At 42.7% G+C, this 22155-nt stretch overlaps 1 protein-coding gene across 5 annotated transcripts in view; it reads left to right on the plus strand.

Moving 5' to 3' along the window:
- The window catches only part of LOC306841207 (protein Dok-7-like), a 50737-nt gene that overhangs the window by 2745 nt on the left and 25837 nt on the right, over window positions 1-22155 (plus strand). For all 5 annotated transcript variants that reach the window (XM_079370935.1, XM_079370938.1, XM_079370936.1 and 2 more), the window contains exons 4-8: window positions 3459-3659; window positions 10289-10408; window positions 16150-16248; window positions 19165-19943; window positions 22058-22106. In XM_079370935.1, the coding sequence (XP_079227061.1) occupies window positions 3459-3659; window positions 10289-10408; window positions 16150-16248; window positions 19165-19943; window positions 22058-22106 (1248 nt within the window). The remainder of the gene's footprint in view (window positions 1-3458; window positions 3660-10288; window positions 10409-16149; window positions 16249-19164; window positions 19944-22057; window positions 22107-22155) is intronic.

Here is a 22155-nt window from a genome sequence, read left to right on the forward strand (position 1 = left end):
AGTTCTAACTAGAATACAAATATGAAAAGTGAATCGATATAAATCTTTGTCATGTTCATTATTGACCACACTGTGAATGATGACGCTTAAAATCTTCTATGTTGACAGATCGCTGACGTGTCTAATGAAGAATATTCAACTGAAAGTTGGCTGCAGCAGCAGAACTTTGTCCCCCTGGGGTCTTATTTTTCATTAAGTAAAAGTCCATAAGCTCTGGACAAATGACCTTCCTGTCCTGCCAGAGGAACATTTCCAGGGAGCTGACTTATCAAAGCCCTGCAGGTTCAGCAGCTGAGTTTAGAATTCAGTCCTGTGTTTCACCTGCGGGAGAACAGGATGAGAGCTTTGCTGCAGCAGTTTGGTTAAAGCAGCAGTTTTTAAACTGATGATTTATTGAAGAAACGGAACAATGAGGTCCGGCTGGGAAAGCCACTGAGGTTACAAGAACATCATTTAGAAATACTTCAAAGATTGTCAAAAATAAGAAGAACATAACATATAAAAGATTCATAAACTGAAACTTTAACATCCCACAATGAGGGAGCCATGTACCTGCAAGCAATCTTTTTTTCTTTTTTTAATTTACATAAGAATTTTTATAAAGTTTCAGTGAAGGGGATGAATGTTTTTCTCAACTGCTGTGGGCCTTTTAGACTTCTCTGATTTAAAAACAAAAAACAAGTTGTCATCCATATTTGAAACATCAAAAGTGATAAAACAGTTTTAATGAAGAAGAAACGGCGTAGAACCAGAGGGCTTATAAAAGAGGAGGGACACTTCGATGGGTTTTATTCCATTTCATTGTCGGATCATTTGATGTCTCCACATGTAAAATATCAGATCTAAAAAGTTGTATCTTATCCCCTAAAAACTCCATATAAGGTGCTCAACCTGTGATGTTGTTCTGCTTCATCTTCCTTAACACAAACCAGTCAGTGTGAAATGTAGAGTTCTCATTATACAAGGCAAATTTCTCTTTTATAACAAACCAGTTGTTCTTGGTAAATCGACGTTTTTACCATAACAAATGGGTATGCACATGTAAAGGATCGGAGGGTTCTGGTTGATCCACAAACAAACTTTACAAAAAGAACTGGAGCTGAAACACTTATCTGTCCTAATGTGATACCAAAGTCAAAACCATCCTGACGATAGGAAGCAACCTAAACCATTACGCGTGAACCTGGAAATTCAATTCATTGGCTCAGTCCAGATCAGGAATGTTTGCCTAGTTAGTGATTAAAAAAAAAAAACACGCAACACTCACTAAGAAGCAAGTTCTATTTAGAGCGTGTTGAATATGAGCACATAAAAAACCCCCCAAAAAAACAAGCGGCACAGAGATGAATCCAACAAAGCTGCTGTGTTCATGTAAAAGCTGGCCAAGATGTTAACATTTGTACAGCAGGCGCTCTCAATAATGTACAGGTAACCTCACGAACACTTCAAAAGGTCAGGAGTCTGAATAAGTCCAACACTTGCTCGATAAATGAAATCCACATTTTTCATTTTGCTTGCATCTCAGTGCTCGACACATTTAAGGCATCAAAGTCTTTCATGTGAATTTATAGCCAGGCGTGACGAGAGTGTTTGATTGACATGTATACAGCGTGGCTCTGCAGTTATGTAAGCGTCGAACTTAAAGGAGCTATAAATAGCACAGTACTGTACAACTGCAGGCCAGAGTCCAGAACTCACTAACGACAGTGTGATGAGACGTGATAGTGAGGATAAGGACATGGTGCTAAAGACAAATTGCATCGCAGTTGTTCCTTCCAATCTGGCATGTGCTTTGTAGAGAGCCCCTTAAAAATGTGTGTGTGTGGTCCAGTGCTTAATGGCACTGAGTGGTGTGTGTCCAAGCCGACTGAAATGTCACCTGCCAGCCCGGGCTGAGGGCCACAGGGCCCCGCAGAGCCTTTTGTTTGTGACAGTGTATGAATCTTTCTTAACCTGAGTGATGACTTGTTGCAGCTCGCAGACATTTCCTCATGATCCCCTCCGTCAATCGCACCTGGTGAACTTGGTGCAGGTCGTTTAAGCGCTGCGGGGGGGGGGGGGGGGGGGGGGAGTTCAACAAACTCCCAGGCAGAAACCCAAATTTAGTGTGCATGCTTGGTTTAATTTCCCCAGTTTTCCACTTTGTTGTCTTACAAGCAACAACAAAAGGACTCCGCTCACCCAGACGTTGACAGGTTTTGATTGATTGCATTGGGCATCAGATCTAAGCCTGTTTTTCTCGCTGGTTTCATTCTCTCGTGTGCAGCTGTTTCTCCTTTTATTGGTGATTGAAATGGAAAACGGAGCTGAAGTCATAGATGTGTGTGTGTGTGTGTGTGTGTGTGTGAGCAACTCTGTTTTCTAGCCAGTAAAGGCGAATTGCAGATTTTTTCTGCTCGTCTTCACGCTGATAGATTCTGACTTTAACCTATGGCTGTTTGTTTATCCCCAGGCTGCTCACATGTAGATTGTGCAGCCCCTACAATGAACCTTATATCTCCACATTCAATTCAACCGGCTCCAATGATGCATTCACATATTTCCCTACTATAGAAATACACTCCAATAGAAGGTTTGAGCCATAACTGAAGAGACTATTTGTCAGACAAGTGCATAAAATCACAAAGGACCATCTCAAATTTGTATTCTTCTCAGTCACACTGCTGAACAAGGAGCTAAACCTGCCCCCTTCTTTAACCTCAACTATGTATAGGACTCTAGTCTTTAGCATCTAGCCTGTCCTAACAGTATTGGTTGGTGCAATGGGAGCAAGTGTCAGCGATAAAATCCACTTGATTTACTTTTTTATTATCGGAGTGTCCTGACTGCTCACAAGGGACGCAGTGCGACGTGGCACGCAGTTTGAACCCTAACACCTCGTTTCTTTTTTCCTCTCTCTCTCTCTCTCTGCTCGCTGCAAGCACTCGTCAAGCTGGACCGAATAGATCGAGGCGGGCAGGAAGTCAGACAATTCAACGCGCAGAGCGTCCAGTCGGTTTCAAAATAAAATCCAATCTACAGACTCATGATTGTATTTTCTCCCACTTTATCGACGTTAAGTCAAAACCGGCGGACGACAAACGACGACTGAATCTCAGATAGGCAAAGCAGCCTGTTGTCTTCCTGTTTCTCTCTTCAGTCCCGCGGGATCTTGTGGTTCTCCTGTGATGTGTGTGCTGCGTCTCATGGCTCCGCTTACGCTCCAGAAACAGACCCAGCGTGAGTGTGTGCCGTGAGTGTGTGCCGTCCCACAGTGCGCGAGGACGACATGGAAATTGTCAGTTAGTTGTTTCTTTAGCAGACAGCAGTTTCAGATAGGCCCATCTCCAACGATGCAGGTCCCTCTATAGATACGATCATGTTATATTTTGAAAGGAAAGAATTATTCATAGGTTTATGTTTGAGGAGTTGGCCAGTTTTGTTTTTATACTTTTTTTTCTCTTCTTCTTCATATTTAGTTCACAGATTCAGTGTTGGAGTGCTACCAGGGACCAAGTTGGAGAGTGGACCTGCAACTCTTCATTTGTGCAACAACCTGCTGACTCTGGCCCGGGATGTCCCTCCTGTCATCATTGGACACTGGAACCTTCCAGACCTACGCAGATATGGACCTGTACCCAACGGGTTTGTGTTTGAGGGAGGAACAAGATGTGGTTACTGTAAGTGAAACTTCTCCTCTGTTGTTGTTTAGTGCAGGAACATTGGCCCTGTAGCTATTATTATGCTTCTAAAACTGGGGTTTGGCAGATGGGCCCTAAAAGTGAGAAAATTAGTTATTAGTCTGAAACGGAACACTGCGTGTTTGGGAATGATGCGGGTGGACGGAAGGGTCCATAAAAAAGGTCTATTAAGAGATATGATAGCACAAACAGTGAGGCTTTGTTTGAACGGAGGGATTTGAATTAAAACATCAAAAGCAAAATGGACACAGAAAAATGAATCAAAGCTGAAGTTACATGAAAGAACAGAAAGTACTTAAGATCTTGTGTAACGTGCGGATATCAAACCAAATGTGTAAAGCACAAACATCAAACACTCATCTTATGACAAGAGAGTCTCTGGAGTAAAATTGGGCGGCATCATTAGAGATTAATAGCTCATAAAATTGCCATGAGGGCTGTGTTCTGCTTATGTCTCTTTCAAAGAGACTAAATAAACACCGGCTGTGATTCCAGATGATTCATTTGTTGCTTTAATGCAGCAGTCTGTGGAAGAGAGGATCCTTCTCACAGCACAATGGCTGCTGAACAGATTAGAAAAGGGCAAAGTGGAGACGTCTCCACGCCTTTATTCACACTTTGTCTCCTTTGGTTTGCTGTTTGTGGATTAGTTTTGTTAACGATCGAAGGGAGCGCAGGGTTGTAAATCAGGTTTCAGAGCAGGGTTACTCGGACCCTTTCACCCCGAGGTGGGTCCAGGCGTAGATCTGCGGCTGCACAGGTGAAGCTTAGCAACACGTCGACTTTCTGGAATTTTCTTTGTTTTAAAAAAAAAAATTTTTTAAACCGTCAGTTTCCTGTCCATCACAGCAGAACCACATGCCCTGTAGATAGAGAACCCAGGTTGGGATTTTTAGACGATGGCTTACTCCCAACTTTGTTGTGACAGTTTAGAAAAGTCATGAAGTGTATCAACATGGACAGACCCCATGCACTTAGCCAAGTGGTTGTTAAATATAGGATTTGGTATTTCAAAGAGCACCCATCTCCATTGTGAAATAGCTTTGATTGACTTTACACTCCTGTCTTACTTAACTTATTGTCTTCTGTTGTCTAACGATCGTTTTTAAACACTTGTTTCTAGTTGCAGTCAAATATCCGTTCATGATGGCAGCACAGCTGCTTGAGGTATTTTTGGTAGTTTTTCTGACGACTCATCTCTGGTGAATCAGGACATTTTGGGGGGATAATTAATCGTCCTCACATTGACTGACTGATATCAGACCCTTGTTTTTTGAGCAATAGGCTTATCAGAGGAATGTCCCCTAACGTTATTGTAACAACTTTACCAACTTTACAACCAAAGAAAAACTTGGTCGACTGAAATAAGATCTGTCCAGATGTTAGCCTATCTTTACACCAACGTAATAAGTGACAGTGTAATCAGTGAACCCTGTCTTAAAGTTAACATAAGAAGCTTTTTGCAGCACCTCGGTGTAAAAACTTGCAACCTCATGAGTAACGGCTCCAGATCGTCTGCACAGATGTGGATGAAGCGTGGAGTCATTGACAGCCCCAGGCTGACTCAAGCCCTGATTACGTTCATAAACAGATTGAACACTTTATTTTAAACGTCTAGAGGTGGAATGTTTTGCTGATCGCTGGAAAGTCTGGCTATAACAGGATCTCTGATAAATACTGCAGTGCAGTTACCACCTGCTCTCAGCAGATGTTTTCTGCTCCACTGTTTCCACTTCACTGTGTGTAGCTGTAAGTGACGCTTTGTGAATTTTGCAATGGACACTGTAAGGAGACGGTTTCCCCCTTAATGACTGCCTAGAGGCTACAACTAGCACCAGTGTACAGAGATGCTGTTAGCTCTCTCTCTGTGTGTGTGTGTGTGTGTGTGTGTGTGTGTGTGTGTGTGTGTGTGTGTGTGTGTGTGTGTGTGTGTGTGTGTGTGTGTGTGTGTGTGTGTGTGTGTGTGTGGGCGTGGGCGTGGGCAGAGTTCTTCTACTTATAATAATATATAATGATGCTTACTGATAATCATTTTAAATGATAATATATTACTTCTCTCTGTCTCTTGCTCTCTCTTCTATGGATTAAGAGCTGTGAATATACCTGGGCATCTATCGCTGCATTCCAGTTTATATCAGAAGTGGGAAATCAACTGGAACGCCCCCTGAAGTCAGATTTCCACTTCAGAAACTCTGAGAAAATTTAGTAGAGTTGAAATCCAGCATGGCTGCTACGTGTATCAACCTTAATGCTAAAGCGATAACTGTTGTGTTTATTTGCCGCTTATTTTCTTTTGTTTTGTTTTTAAATTAATCACACGGAGGTAACAGCTGAACTGTCTGAGCGATAAGATTTTGATTGGTCTAGAGCTTATTGACCAATCGACCGAAGGATGTCGGCTAAAACTTCCCTCCTTGGTTTGAAATGACTCAATACACGACACACGCTATTTGTTGAAAGGATCTGAATGCCTTTTGCATATGAAGTTAAACAGTCACATGTGGGTGTGATATTTATATGAAATGTGTTTGGATGTCATCATAGGCTTGGCCCTGGGTGGTATGAGTGCAATGAATCTAATTATGTTTAATAAAGCTGATAGACTTGGCTATTATTGGGGATGTTATTTACCCACATGAGTAATGAGCAACATATGATGTAAAAGGCTGCAAACGTATTTTTCCTCTTTGCTCTTGTGCTGCTTTGCTCTGGCTTGGTAGATTGTATTTTAGAAAAAAAAACAAAAAAAATAACAACAAAAAAAATCCGCCGCTTCATGACATCAAGACACCCGCTGCAGGAGTCGATTCAGTTTGTGCACGAAAAATTCAGCATCATGCATCACCGCAGGGAAGATGTTTTTGAGAAACACGAGTCCTACCTGAGCTCTGTCATAACCCTCGGAGCGGTGTGTGTCCCTGTGATGTAAACCCATCTCGAGCCGATCCCTCCAGGTTTGTGGAGGCAGAGACGGCTCAAATCATGTGTGATTTATTTACCGTCATTAACCTTTTGACGTTCAGATCCCACATGAGTTGAAAATCATCGAAAAGAAAAAGGAAATGTGTGTGTAAACATGAAGGTGCATCCAAATGTGTGTTGAAGGGCGTGCATTCCTGTGACATGTAATCTCTCAGCACAGGGAGTGTAACTCTGCCAGACCTCTCTCTTCTGGTTAAAGCAGACACACACACACACACACACACACACACACACACACACACACACACACACACACACACACACACACACACACACACACACACACACACAGTCTGCTGCTCTGCGTGACATTTTGTCCCTGTGCTCGTTCATCGTTTTATCTTACAGGGATCTCGTAATTTAATCTGAACTGAACGCTAAGGTGTTTATAATGAGTGTCCTTTGAGGTTCACTGTATGTTAAAATACGACACACACACTGTGACTCGGTCGGTAGAGTCCTTCACTCAGACCCTGCGGACGTCATGTCTAATGTGTCTCTGGGAAGGACATTTCACCCCAAGTTGCTCCTGCTGCTTCATCAGCGGTGTATGAATGGATCAGTTACTTCTGATGGACACTTTACAAAGCAGCCTCTAACATCAGTTTGTGCATGTCGAGTTGTGACCTGCGGTGTAAACGCGCTTTGAGTCGTCAGAAGACTAGAAAAGCGTTAAACAGGCTCAAGTTAATTTACCATTTGATTATATATCTGATAAACTAAGGACAGAAAATAAATAAACAAGGGATAAACAGTGAACTTCTACTTTGCTTTAGCTGAACATTTCACTGCTTCAGCTGGGAAGACCGTCATGAGTCACTGAACAACAAAGTAAAAACAGACACACGTAGCCGGAGAAGGAAATAGAAGGAAAGGCATCTTTACTGCGAACGTCCCTGATGGATATTAAATAACAGACGTGATGAACGATTCTTAACTAAAACAATTTAGGCAGGAGAACACAGCACTTCAGGCTACTTTCAGAGATTAAGCAGATCAAACATATTTAAGAAATCCTCGCATATGAATGGAAAGTGAAAACATGAATGAATTAAATGAAAACAGTTCTTTCAGTAATTGCAGCCATAATTAAAATCAGGCTTTTTTGATTTCTTGACAATCAGACCAATTTATCAAGCAGCAGCTGAAAGATGATTATTAACAATAGATCAAATGACGTGATGATAAATAGATAGATAGATAGATAAATACTTTATTGATCCCGAGGGAAATTCAGGAAATCAGTGATGTGATGTGATGAGAAGGGCCTTCCTCTCAGCTTCAGGGAGATTTTTTTTTTTTTTGTGTCAGTCTTTTAGTTCATTGTTTGGTATTTTTTTGGAAAAACAAAAAAAATAAATGCATTTGAAATTCTCTCACAGTAATTTATTGTTTTGTTTTTGCATCCCCCAAGATCACCGTTTGGATTCGGTGGAAAAAGTTCTCAAACTCAAAGCTGAGAGAAACACGCGACCTCTTCGGATGTTAAAGAGCAAAAGTAGTGTCATAATAAATCAGGGTTGTAGATCTTGTTGTGCTGCTTTGAATATAGTCACAATCACTTCAACAGAATAAAAAAAAGAGCTATTCAGACTTTTCAAGCTGTGATATTTAAGCCTCGGTGACATTTAGCCTTCAGTCTGAATGTCATGGAGGTGTAACGGGGGGGGGGGACCTTCTACTGTCTTTGAAGGGAGTAACAAGGAAGGGAGCGCAGTGCTGTGTGCGTGCCTGTCTGACTGTGTGTGTGTGTGTGTGTGTGTGTGGAGCTCCCTCTCTACCAAAACGCATTGTGAATTCACCCATTGTGAGGGGCGCACCAGAGTTACGCCGCCGCAAAATCAATATGGACGTACGAAGACGTGGCGACGGCTGAGTTTGATTACGGTGCTTTTGGGATAAAAGCTAAAAAAAAACAGGGCTGAAGTTTGTTAACAGCAAACGAGCTGAAAGAGCTGTTGTTTACATTTTCTAGAGCAAAATAAGTCAGTACAACTGTAAGTAGTAGAATTTGACCAGAAGCTTTATACTCTTCCTTCCGAGTTTGCCTACCTGGATGACTTTACTGTTGTGAGAAGAAAAAGGTCTCTCGGACCAGCCAGAGGAGATACAAACACATTTACACTTCCCACGTCTTGACTTGTGTTACTTGGTATGGATGCTGTGTTTTCTCTCTCTGGAGAGCAGACGGGTTCACAGGAGCTGTTTTGTTCTTAGACTGAATCTTGTATCAGGTTGTAACTGAACAAAACCCTGGCCCCCTGTTCTTTGTTTGTTTGTTGTGCTCCAGCTTCTGGCGATGCAGCTTGATGTTCAGTCACCTGCTGTCAAACATGAAGACCTGAGCGCCCGTGTGTCCTTAAGAAGTGACGAGATAGAAAGAGAATGTGCCCCCCCCCCCCCCCCCCCCCTCCCGTCCACATAATGCCACGCGAAAGTAGATGAAGAAATACAACTTAAATGAATACAAATGAGCTCCACTTAGCAGGTGATACATTGTGTGACGGCTGGAGCTGAGCTCTGACCCCCGCTCACGGTCAGCGGAGTGCTGGGAATGTGATTGAAGCCTGCTTTGATACGGGTGGTCTCAGGGACAGCGTGACATGATGACCCTTTTTTATTGTTGACGCCTTGTAATGTTCAGCCATTTGTACTGTCAGAGGGAGGTCTGTGGAGCACAACCTTTCACCTTTGCATTCCTGTATCACCTTCGATGACATTTGAAATGAATGTGAAAAGAAGAGGCAGTGAAGAGGAAACAGATTCTTTAATGGCATTTTAATTTTTTTTTAAACGTGTCCGCTGTATTACACTGTATTGAGCATATTTGCTTATATTTACGTGGCGGAAAGATCGTACCGGTCATGTTCAGACAGTCTGTATTAACAATACCACCCCCTCGTACTCCATCTGCTTGAATTTCTGTCGGGATCAAGAAAGTATTTATCTATCTATCTATCCATCGGGTGAATCATTCGGATAACATCGTGCTGCGTCGTCACGTCAGCTCACTCAGACATTCTACAGAAGAACCTATGATGGGGGGGGGGGGGGCCGCAGGAGAAGCTCCAAAATCAGAGTGGAATATTCTGCTGTCACACATGCTGCTTCTCCTCCTGCTGAGTTTTGTGTGTAAGAGACATTCATGTGGCTTTCAAACTTTCAGGTCTGAGTGAATGACAGTGATGACGAAAGTGGCACGCTGACTTTGAATCACTCCCAAAACAAATGTTTTTAAACCCCCACTCTCTGATCTGTTGAAATTAACTTCAAGTGCTGCTGCTGAGTCAAAGCACAGCATCACTCGTTTCAGTTTGTCACCTGTGAGAAGGTCTGAATTTTCTTTGACGCGTTCGATAGAAATCAAACCGTTTGATTTGACAAAGCAAGTTGGAGGCAATCTGTTGGGCTTTCATTCAATTTCAAACAACATTAGGACCACATTATTAATGACTTAATGGTTGATTAAAAGGATCTTATTAGCAGCCCGACAAATGATCAGTCAGATTGGTATTTCAGATGAGCAGCAGATTCCCATTTAACTGGTTCCAGTCTACTTGCTCTGCTAGCGGATGTTTGAGTCCTGTGAAAAACGACGCGACACTAATAAAGTCTGCTTTCCACAGGGGCTGGTGTGTTTCTGCTGGCATCTGCTGAGAGCGAGCAGATCAGCTTTCTGTTCGACTGCGTCGTCCGAGGCATCTCCCCCACCAGAGGCCCTTTTGGACTGCGGCCAGTTTTGCCAGGTCAGTACACGAGGTGTTTAAAGCTGGGTGGCTGAACAGGACTGAAAACCCAACCGTGTGTAAGAGGGGAAAAGATTAGTTTTTCGGATTGTATTTAAAGGGAGAACGTCGGATCTCTCTGTCATCATTACGTGGCTAATTAGCAGCTGAGTTGTTGCCAAGGGAGTATCACTAAACATTAAAGTCAACAGTGGCCATTGAGAGGGGAGCAAACCCTGTCTGACTCCCCTCCTGTGCCTCTAGGGATTTGTCGTAGCTTTTAGGTGTGCTGCTGGAATCCGTCCATTCTTGGCCGAATGAGTCAGAGGACTCCTTCATGTGCTTTGATGTTATAAAATTATGACTGACAGCTGTTTTTTTTTTTAAACGTAATTGGATAATCTTCAGAAGAAATGTATAACTTCAGTTTAATCCTAAACCCTTACTTTAGGTGTACTGTGTCCAATGTAGAGCCTCGTGTCTCTTCGGTCATCAGGGAGAGGATAACGACTGTACTAACTCTGATTATAGCAGCACATTCAGTTGTAGTCTATGTATAGTTGAGGTTGTAGTGTAGTGCCACTGTTGGAGTGTAAGCTGGATGATGGGCCCAGTTCCAAACAGTCATTAGGTTTCTATTACTCCTGTAACAGCAGGGTTGTCTGGCAAGACATCAATTTGTCAAAGACGGTGAGGTGAGTGTGTTTAATGAGCACGCTGCGCTCCGGCATGTTCGCCCTCAGCTCCTCTGTTCTCCTCTTCTGCTGACACATTTATCAAATCATCTGCTAATTTATTTGCCCGACAGAAAGTTGCATTTCCAAATCGCCCGTTTTTTTTTTTATCAGATTGAGAGTTTTAGTGCCCTTTTACACGAGAATGTTTTTGATCTGATTTATTATCAGAAATCGCCGTTTAAGCCCTGAGCAGGTGTTATTTGTTTTTTTTTTCCCCTTGTGAAACGACCCAGCTTGTAATCATTCTGCAGATGACGCGTTCAGCATAAATAATAGACAAAGTTAGTAGCTGGCTTGTGAACAAAGGAGCATTTAGCAGCAAGACAGAACAGACATTTTAACGTGGCTCGAGGTAAATGAGATCAAGAGAAAAATCACCATTCGAATTGAAATGAAAGCTTTTCAACGTTTTCCCTTCTGAGCTCCCCCTGCCTTCGTTGAGCATTGGCATCTATTTGAGACTGAAGTATTTTCGAATAAAACTGTCAGGTTTTTCTGACCCAGGTGGATGAAGGAGTTCGTCTTCTTTCTTTGCGACTTGGAAAGGCTCAACCTGCTGTCCTGTATGTGTGAAACATATTTCTCAGTTTCAATCTTTTCTATGCATTTCCACTCATGGCAGCGTAGATCTGTGTGTGTGACGCAGACCCCACGGCAGGGTTAGCAGCCGTTAGGAAATATTAGACAGCAGTCATGGTGTTGTTTGTTTTTGTAACTGAAGTATCTGTAATCATGTTGGTCTGTTTTAAAACTTGTTAAGAGTGCACTTACACTAGATAAAGTTGTCCTGTACTGCGCTTAAGTACGATTGCCCCCCCCTCTCACTATTCCCCCGCTGGCCTGCGTTCACATTTCTCCAGGTCTAACCGGGCCTGAGCACGGTTACCTCATGTACATAACATCGTAATACAACACGCGCATGGCTTTACGTGATCATGAAGTGTTCTTTGGACTTGAAAAAGTCCTCGCCTGCACATCGGAGAACAACACAGAGAACATGGCAGCTCCCCGTACTGACTTTGAGCAGTTGTAGTTTGATACAGCCAGAACAATCTGGGATTTCTTCATAAAGGAGTTGGGGATTGATTGTACTTCCAACGTTGTGCTCGTGCCTTTGCATGAACTTCACTGATCCAAAGCACACCTGCTCCATCAGTGCCAGGGCCGATGAGCATGGATCGCAGCACTCACACTTGTCGAACAAACTGGATTTTGAGGAAGAAGCGTGCCCAGGTACAGTACGAGTTGCCTGGTGCCAGTGAACCCGAAAAAAATCCTCCCAGAAGCTTTTAAGTGTCCAACCACCAGAAAAGTTGAACTGTTCCTTTATACAAACACCCCTCATCCTAGTAACTCATGGATGTGTTTCCGTCTATTTCTGTTCTTTTAATAACACATTTGGATGCTACATGAAATGTGACTAAAGCTCTGCTGTCCCGCTGTGCACTTTCACACCTTCCTTTTTCCACACTAGCGGTTTTAAAGCGTTTTCTCGCTCAATCTGAAACTTAACAGGAAATGTTGACCGGGCAGCTGTGGGGGCTTGTGGGTATTCTTGTTTTCACACATCTTGCCGCCCGATGGCAGGTTGAGCTCATACTCTTATTATTGTGGTGCCTACTAGAATAAATAGCAGGGAGGATGTCTAAAGGGAGGGAGGGGGGTCAAAGTCAACAGTTCACACAAGCAGAGCAGCCAAAGCCTCCTAATCACTCCGGGCATGTATGTAACCTCATCCACAGGATTCCACTGCTGCCGCTCTCCTTCATTTCATACTCGGTCACCCACCACCACACTCCTCCACCTCCCCTCCTGTACCTCTGCTTCATTTCAGATTCATCTTATTCCTCCCTACTGCCCTTAATGGTGTCCCTCATTTTTACTTGAATGTCACATCACAGTCCTTGTCCAGGTCTGTGTCCTACACAGGACCCTGATGAAACCCATCCACCTTTTATTTTGATTAAGTGCCGTGATGTCCCCAGGCTTCTTTAATCTGTCTGTCACCGTCACATGTTCTCATGTGTCCACCTCCCTCCGCCTTCAACTCTCCTGCTCTCTGTCTCAATCTCAAGGATATCAAATATATATTGTAGCTTCAAGTTTCAAAACATTCAATGGAAAATGTCGCAGAGTAGGCAAAAAGAAATCCGCCTAGTGGACTGCAACATACGAAATTCAGATTGGCTGCTAAAAAAGAAGTGGGGAAGATAGCAGTATAGGAAACGTGAGTTATTGTTGCATGTACTAATGTGTAAAACATGCATAACTAAAGTTGAACATTTATTAACTCCTAAATATGAGCAACTCTAATTCCCTTCATATTATTTAGCAAAATTCAGCTTTTTTGATCCCTTTTACATAAATTAAATACACAGCTCAGAGTTATACAGCCACCATTGGACAAATGAGGATCCTCAAGTGTGTCAATATTAGAGCTGGGAATCTTTGGGTGTCTCAAGATTTAATTCGATTTCAATTCTTTGGGTCACAGTTCGATTCAGATTCGATTTTCGATTCAAAACGATTCTGGATTCACGGATCCATCGACTCATGGTCTGTTTATGAATTAGTACATACTTCAAAATGTGCTCTCATCTGTGAGACCGGCTAAAGTTGTGTTGCTCTATTTTGCTCTACTGAGTTAAAGAGCTAAAAAGAAATTAAGTTATGAAATGATTTTAAATCTTAAAAGAGAAGAATGTCGACTTTTAATTGAATTTCCCCATTGGGGATCAATAAAGTAATATCCTATCCTTTTACATAAACCATTTTTTCCTATACCTCTAGATAGATAGATAGATAGATAGATAGATAGATAGATAGATAGATAGATAGATAGATACTTTATTGATCCCAAAGGAAAGTCAATGTCCTAACTCCAATACCAAGTACTTCCTTTGCTTTGGCTCTGTTTGATCCGTTCCGTCAATGTGTTGGTTGTTCCAAAGACAAGGACACGTGCTTACAAGAGATCAGATAATAAGAACATGAGAGCTGGCAGGTTTAATGTTGAATCTCTTAACAGGAGCAGGTAGTGTCACCTCTAGTGTTTCTTTCCAAACAGCTTTAAGTGTTGACTGTAACTGTACAACACCGTCTGTTATTTGTATTCAATCATGACAGACACTGTGTAATATGTCTGTGTAAGTGTCCTTTGTTGGCACATTTGGTTCACTTTTATTAATGTGTCAAGCACTTGATTCTTTAAACCAGAAGAAATCAGATCTTTGAGTGACATCTGATATAAAGATTCAAGATGACTTTATTTAGTCTCAAAGGAAATTTGCCTTGAACGTACAGGCTGCTGCATAACACGACAGAATAGAAACAAGAGTAAGACATTGCACACAAGTGCTAACAGTGCAATAAAGTGCATAAATACATACATGCATACATACATACATACATGCATACATACATACATACATACATGAATACATGGCATTCCTTTACAGAAACCTCTGCTTACGGCCTTCAGTTTTTACACATCTTAAAGGATGAGTGTGCGAAAATTTACACATAATTAAATACAGCTGAGATGAAAACCCTAAATCCTCTGTGAATGTGTCTTAGTGACTGTCTACAGCAAGTGAGAAGCACAAGTCCTGCTAGCTCTGTTGTTGTTGTAGCCGTGTTTACATCTTGTTTACATAGATGGGACGGCAGGCTCTTCCCCTTGTGGATGAAGCTGTTTTAGTCAAAGACGAGAGGGAAGGAGACTAAAATACTTAATGCTTGTTTATTGTTACATGAGGGTTTTTACATTACAGTCATTTTGTGTAAACTGTACATGCAATGTGAAGTTAAGCTCTAACTTAAGTGTGCTAACATTAGCCTGCTAACGCAGCGATGGTGTTTGTTTTGGTTTCATGCTGGCGCTCAGGGGCGCCATCCACTGGATCAAAAAGCGGCACATTCGTCCTTCAACTATTGTTTACAATTTCCCAGAAAAAGAGAATCGATCCCATGACCTTGGTGGTCTGAGGTACACTAGATAGTTAACCTTCAATCTATTTGAAGTCAAAGTGTTTCTGAGGCCACATAACTCTTCAGAAAAGGTGAAGTAATATGTTTTTGAAATTCCTGGGATGCCTTGAGAAAAAATCTGTTTCTCAGCAGGAAACCCGTCAATATGTTGATCGGGCTCTTTATGTTTGTAGAGCTTTAATATTTTAGTTTGCCACAGAAGAAAGAAGAAAATCAATGTGTAACAGAAAAGTTCAAATATTTGAGTTTACTCCTTTTTAAATGTTTTAGTTGGACATGAATCATTAAGAATCTGATGTTTGTGAGATGAGCATTTTGCAGCTCGCCAGCAGGGCTGTTAGAGAACTTCAAAGAGTCATTTATATAACCACCACACTGTTTACGTGTATGTGAGACAGAGGACACAGAGGGGGGAATTCACTGAAGTCATCCATTAGTTTGTACGACTGATCCATTATTTGTTTGAATCTGAGGACGCTGGAGCGCTGCAGGTTGATTCTCCACATGTACGATGTGATCTTTAGCAATTTGTCGAGTCCTGGTACATTTCACTGAGAACCGTCGGAGGCTCTAATAGAGAAAAACAGAATCGATCCCACGACCTTGGTGCTCTGAGGTACACTAGATCCTTGAAGAGCACGGCCGGTCTTTAGCCAGAGCGCGTACCGACATGAACACGTGGTCGCTCTATTTTTACACCGCCTGCTGCACAAATACTGCAAGGTGTTCCCCTGCGTGGCCCTCACACCGCACAGACAGAATCAAAGGACACGACACTCCTGTCACGGCGAGAAGACAAACGCACACACACTGACATGTTGTGGCTGAGGTTTTTCTTTTAATGAGGCCATAGAAAGACGAGCGACACCCCTGTGGTTTAAAGCATCTTCGGTTCAGCTCCATGTGTTTTCGCAGCGCTGTCACTGCAGCTCTCGTCTTTGTTGCACGTGTGTAGCAAGACGCTAAACTTTCCGGATAGTTTGACAGCTGCAATTTAAGCTTTGGATGCTCTCTCTCTCTCTCTGTTTTTAACAGACCCCAGCTCGACACAGACGAGTTCAGAGGAGAAGCTGAACCACGAGGCCCAGGAGCTGGAGAAGCGACTGAGCATGCTCTCACACAGGAGCAGCACAGGTAAACGATGTTGTGTTTAAAAACTGTGGAACTTCACTCAAAGTTACTCATGTGACAGATCTTCCACCACACACCACCAAAGCATTCATAATCTCTATAACATCGGGGGGAAAGAGGTCTGACAATACACAGATTTATGCTCTTTGATGAAAGCATTTTTTTCCCCCAGAGAGGTCGAGGAAACGAGTGAGAAGACATAACAACACGTGAATCAATAAAACTCATACTTTTATAGAAGGCCACTGGAAGAGCAGTACATCTGTCTGACTAATGAAAACTTGTTAATGTCCTGTGTTAAAGGTCTCACATTATGTACATTTTATAAAAGGGGTCCACCCCGCAATAAAACAAAAGAAATGAGATAAATTATTGATCCAGAGGGAAGGTGAGAGCATCCAAGAGCCGCTTAGAGAACACACGTGAAATGAAACTTTGTTTACCAATGCAGGAAACAGAATAGAAAACCACAGTGTACACTTTCAAACACACCTGTACACATCAGAGTTGACCTTGTGTTATGTAGCTGCACAGCAGCGTTGATGTTGCGATGGACAGTTGTGTGTGAAAACAGGTCGTGCAACTTTAAAATGACTCTGTGCGTACTTCAAGGTGAAATGTTGCACGGATAGTATCTGTCAAGATGAACATTTAAGTGTGCAACTGGAGAGGTTGTGTCTTTAAGACAGCTGTGCTGTGTGCTTCCCCCTGCTATAACAGTGAGGTGTTGTACAATCGTATAACCATGGGGAAGACAAAGTGGAGCAGGACTGTGACAGCTGCTCACTGAACACACTCTGCCTGGTGAAGGTGCTGCAGAGGGTTTGGGGGGAGTTGTCCAGAGTCCAGCTCTGTGCCTAACTCATCCGTCTGTCCAGCTGTGCTGCATCCCTCTTCTACCTCCAGCACATCAGAATAGAAGAGGACACAGGCCTTGACAGACATAAAATATCTGAAGCAGCTTTTTGCAGATGCTAAAGGACCCCAGCCTTCTCAAAGAGTACAGCTGGTGCTGTCCTTTCCTGTAGATAGTGTCCATGTTTGATGAGCAGTCCATCCTGTCGATGGAAACAGGTTGGAGATGTGGCATTTTCCTTTGGAAGTCTGCTTAGTCTTGGAGGTGTTTACCTGAAGATGATTCGACCTGAACCAGCCAGGAGGAGACAGAGCAGCAGCAATTTGAAGATTTTCATGTTTTGGTCAAGGTGGGGTTGAATTGTCTGTGGAGATGGAGGGAGGAGGAGGAGGAGCGCTGCAGTGTCCATGGGAAGGGGAGATGTTGTGTTTGTCCTTGTGGGTGGTGTTTGGAGGTGTGAGGGTCAGGGTGGAGGTGTGCTGGGGGTGGGGGTGGGGGGGGGGGGGGGCGGGGTTGGGGGGTTGCTCTTACAGTGTCACCCTCTTCTGTGCCCGTGATGGTTTTCATGCCCTCTGAAATACTAAGCTTTCTCAAACAAGACAAAGTACAGACAGTGTTTCTACAAGGAGCCCACTTATTGGATAAAGAGCACATGAAACTTAGACGAAGAGGGTGTAGGCCAACTCACCTTTCCAGGCTTATTATTCATCTTTTTTTCTAAAAGCAGAGGAGTAGCCATGTTGATGCATCGGGCCACGCCATTCCGCACTGAGCACATGTAAAAAAGACTCTGACGGTCGATTTGTCCATGGAACACTTTTTGGTCCCCCCATTACTATGGTTAATGTTGATGCCCCTCATACACATTCCCCGTCATGCACCATGATAGCAGCTTCTCCATACTCAAGCAGAGAGGTGTGCATCTTAGAAAGTGAATGATTAAAATGTGTTGACGCTCTGCCAAAGCAAAGAGTAGTTGTAGTATCGGGCTACAGTTGTACATTCTATCAGATTCAGTTCTATGATCCTACACAGACACTTCCCCTCCCCCCCTTTTGCTTCACAGTGGCGCAAAAAACATCGCTGAGAACAGCAACGAATCTAAAAAGAATCCCGATTATATGCAACTGTTTCTACAAACGGACGGGGCACAGAGTTTGCGAAGTTGAGGTTTGCACTTAACAAGAGAGACGTTTTTCCTAAACAGTCTGCAGAGAGTCAAACAGAGCTGAGCTCAGACAAACAGTCAGAGATGGCAGACATAATCCCGTTGTTTAAACTGTTGCTGGCGGTGTTTTTCTGCTCTCTCTGGGTTTATACACTTTACGAAGAAGCCTCTCCACGCCTCTCTGTTGTTAAAATGGAATCAAGAAACGATGTTATAAAGCAGAGGGAGGCGATGATTTCAGCCAGGTCTGGACACAGGACGTTTCCATGCACGCTGCTTGAAGTCAGCTGCTCTTTCTCCTCTTGTTCAGTGTGTAAGTCGAGCGTGGATAGACATGGACACCGTTTGTCTGTCAATCAAAATTGTCCCGCCCCCTCTATGAATATGTTTTGGCCTTCTTGTATGAAGCTACAGTTAAAGGAATTGGAAAGAGACACTACGACACACATTTCTGATTTAATTCCCAACCAATCAGATTTTTGTAATAAAACCCTGAAAACACGGGACAGAAGAAAGCAAAAAATGTTTTAAAACACTTCATGGACTTTTTGACATAATTTATTTTCAGGCACACATTCGTAACCCAATCAAAACTTCTTCCCTGTGACCTACTAATGGGTCTGGACCCACCAGTTGAGAACCCCTGGTCTAGGTGCTTTGTAGACTAATAGACTACATGGTGTTGAAATAAAAGTGGGGAGAAAAAAAAGACATTTAAGATAGAAATATTGGACATAAAAGGAATTTAAAAAAACACATAGAAGATGAAATGAAATAAATACAATAAAAATGAATGAAATAAAAATGTTAGATGAAAAGATAAACATAACCAAACTTTATAAATCAATAAAAGTCTTTTACCTTCAATTCAATATCGTTCATGTTGTCTTTGCAGTTTCCTCCTCGTACTGCCCGTCTGCTGGAGGAGACGACCGCAGCATATCTGGCTCCTCTGACACATCCGACAACAGCCAGTCAGATTGCAGCATCGGCAGCCGGCTCGCCATTTGGACCGAACCTCCCACCAACCCATCTGAAAACAGCAGTCACAGTAAAACAGCTCTCCAAAGCACTGAGAAGCTTTCTATCAACCAAGGAGGGGTAGTTCGGCCTGCTGCCAAGGCCCCCCGGCAGCTCCAGGAGATCGGCCGGCAGAGCTCGTCTGACAGCGGCATCGCCACGGGCAGCCATTCCTCTTATTCTGGAAGCTTCTCCTCCTACACAGGCAGCCTGGACATCACAGCAGGGGAGGACTTTGGGTCTGTTTTCAGCTTGCCTCCCCACTTGGCTCAAGACCTGAGCCCCTGTACCTGCTCTGCTGTCCCTGGACATGAATACCAGGTACCATCATCACTCAGGTACCTTTATGACTCACCCAAGAGTCTGATACAGGAGGGGAGCGGGACGACCAAAGACAATGAACCCTCCAACCCAAATACGGACACTCCTACCTCTTCAAACCTCACGACAGACTCGACAAAGGAGGATAAAAGTAGTGCCAGAACCTGTGAGGGCCACTCAGAAACTCCTGAAACAAAGTCAGCGAGTGAACACTCCGAGAAGGGTACGAAAACTAGGATTGCGCCCTCTAGTGAGCACCCAGACTCCTGCTACATCTGCACCTCTGTCTCCAAAACCATCGTGACCATCTGCTCCGTCTGTGGAGGATTTAAGGTGAGAAAAGAAATGTGTCTGTCTCTTCTTGCAGATTTTCTGTCTCTTTTTTTTTTTTTTCACCAGCTTAACGCTGAACAAAAGTGTAGTTGTATTCCCGCAGGCCATCTGTTTGCCTTAACTGCAGCAAAACAGGCGTCTTTGTCTTCTTCGTTTAAGTGGTCTCCTGCTCGTGCTCACATGTACATCAAGTAGCTTCTGTCATCTCACTCTCTCATCTGTGGTGTGGCTCGCTGTCAGTGTGACCTTTATGGCGTCCTGCAGGGCTGACACTGATTTCAGTGTTTGGTGTGAAAATATAAAAAAAAACAGTCCCATAATCCATCTGTGTAACACTTTCGAGTTCATGCAGCCACTCGACTTGGAAGCCGTCCTCTTATGTAGCAGACTTAGACCTTGAGAATAACCATCATCATGCAGTTTTCTCTTTTCAGGACTTTTCTTTGGTAAACATCCCACCCTTGATATTGATGTTTTACTGCTTTTTTGCAGCTCTTGTAACGCCCAAATTTCCCCCATTGGAGGATCAATAAAGGTTTTCCTCATCCTCATCCTTATCCTTGAGCTAAAGGATTGTTGTCTTTATTTAAGAAGAACATGTAAGCTCCAACTTGAATGTCATCCAAGTTTATTTTCAGCTTTAATATCCAAGTTAAAAATAAAATCTTCAAATAAAATTTGTCAATATGAGTGATGAGCTTTAGTTTTCTCCTCGGGATATTGATGCTGAAAATTATTTCGGCAGAGTTTGACCTTTCTTCAGTTTAATCAGGGGATTCTTCTCTAATCATTTGATTCATTAAATGCAAGAAAATGTCATGATGTAATCTCTATTTTTATATTCTTTATATATCTATGCTTGTAACAAGTTTTCTGAGCACAAGTATTCCATTAAGATAATGAAGTCTTTCCCTTTACTGCTCAGATATATCTTAATGTAAAGTCAACACTTTCCACACCCGAGTTTGTCTTCATAATGAGTTTCTTATTAATATGTTTACATGTGTTCAGACAGAGCTCCCTCTTTAAGTTCAAACTGCAGCGATAATTAACATGTAGGTGAAAACTCAAGATTACAAGATTAGCAAGTAGCATATAGCTCCACCTGCTGGTAGTGCAAGAAGTTAGGAATGCAACTATCATTTTTTGACCCGAGTCTTTGTTTTCAGTGGACTAAATGAAACACGACATGAGTAGTGTGGGAGAGCATGTATCACCTGAAGTGTGAGCAACACAATCCCCCCCCCCCCCAGTGTGTTTATTAGCTCACAGCTAAAGGGCTAGTTCAGAAGGAAACCTGAAACAACAACTTCATACATGAACAGATACACATGTTGTTACACATTTATGAATGTTTGGAGGATCATCTCATTCAAATCATTGGAATCATTATTGTATAAAAAAGGTTTGGTCTGGCTGGTTTGACATAAAGGGGGGGATTGTGGGTAATGAATGTCCTCCAAAATTCAAAGTGTGGAGTGAGCTCTGCGTGATGGAAGGAGTCATCTGATGTGACATTCAGAGCTCACACAGCCGGGACACCTTGCAGCAGCTGTGACACAAACAGTCCTCTGTGCTGGCACTGGTGATGTTGTATTTGTTTCTTATTGTCTACAAATCCAATGAAAAGACCCAAAGCCAACAATAAATTGAGCCTGTTGGAGCATATTATCTGTGCTTGAAAGCCTAATGTAGAATCTTTTTTTATTGAGCTGCACGGCAGAACAAATCCACCGCTGAAAATAGTCCCCACATTGCACTATTGACTCCTCTTTGGTTTCAGCTGTTTAACGGAAATGATGTCGCCTTTCTTCAAAAAGATGGAACCTTTTTTTTTTTTTTTTACATAAACTTCTTCATCACGAACCAATCAGCTTGTGGCTTAGAAACACAGACATGTTGAGGAAGTCAGGAGGCATTGATACACGGATGAATGCACCGCTGGTTTCATGCTTTCCACACGATTGTTAGCAATTAAAAAAATGTCTATATCAATGCCAGCCTTTAAAACACCAGGCCAACGTGTTCGTATTTATAGTACACATGAATACCCTCTAATTAAACCAGTGAGCGTAAAGAATATAATTAGTATAATTTTCTGTTTCATGTCACAGGGGACACCGCACATCCCTGCAAGTGGATCAGTGATCCCTGCCATACCAGGTAAGTGTAAAATAACACTGCATGAATTTAATCCTGCATGTATGAAGGG

Source organism: Symphodus melops (assembly GCF_947650265.1).
Source record: "Symphodus melops genome assembly, chromosome: 20".
Classification (NCBI taxonomy): domain Eukaryota; kingdom Metazoa; phylum Chordata; class Actinopteri; order Labriformes; family Labridae; genus Symphodus; species Symphodus melops.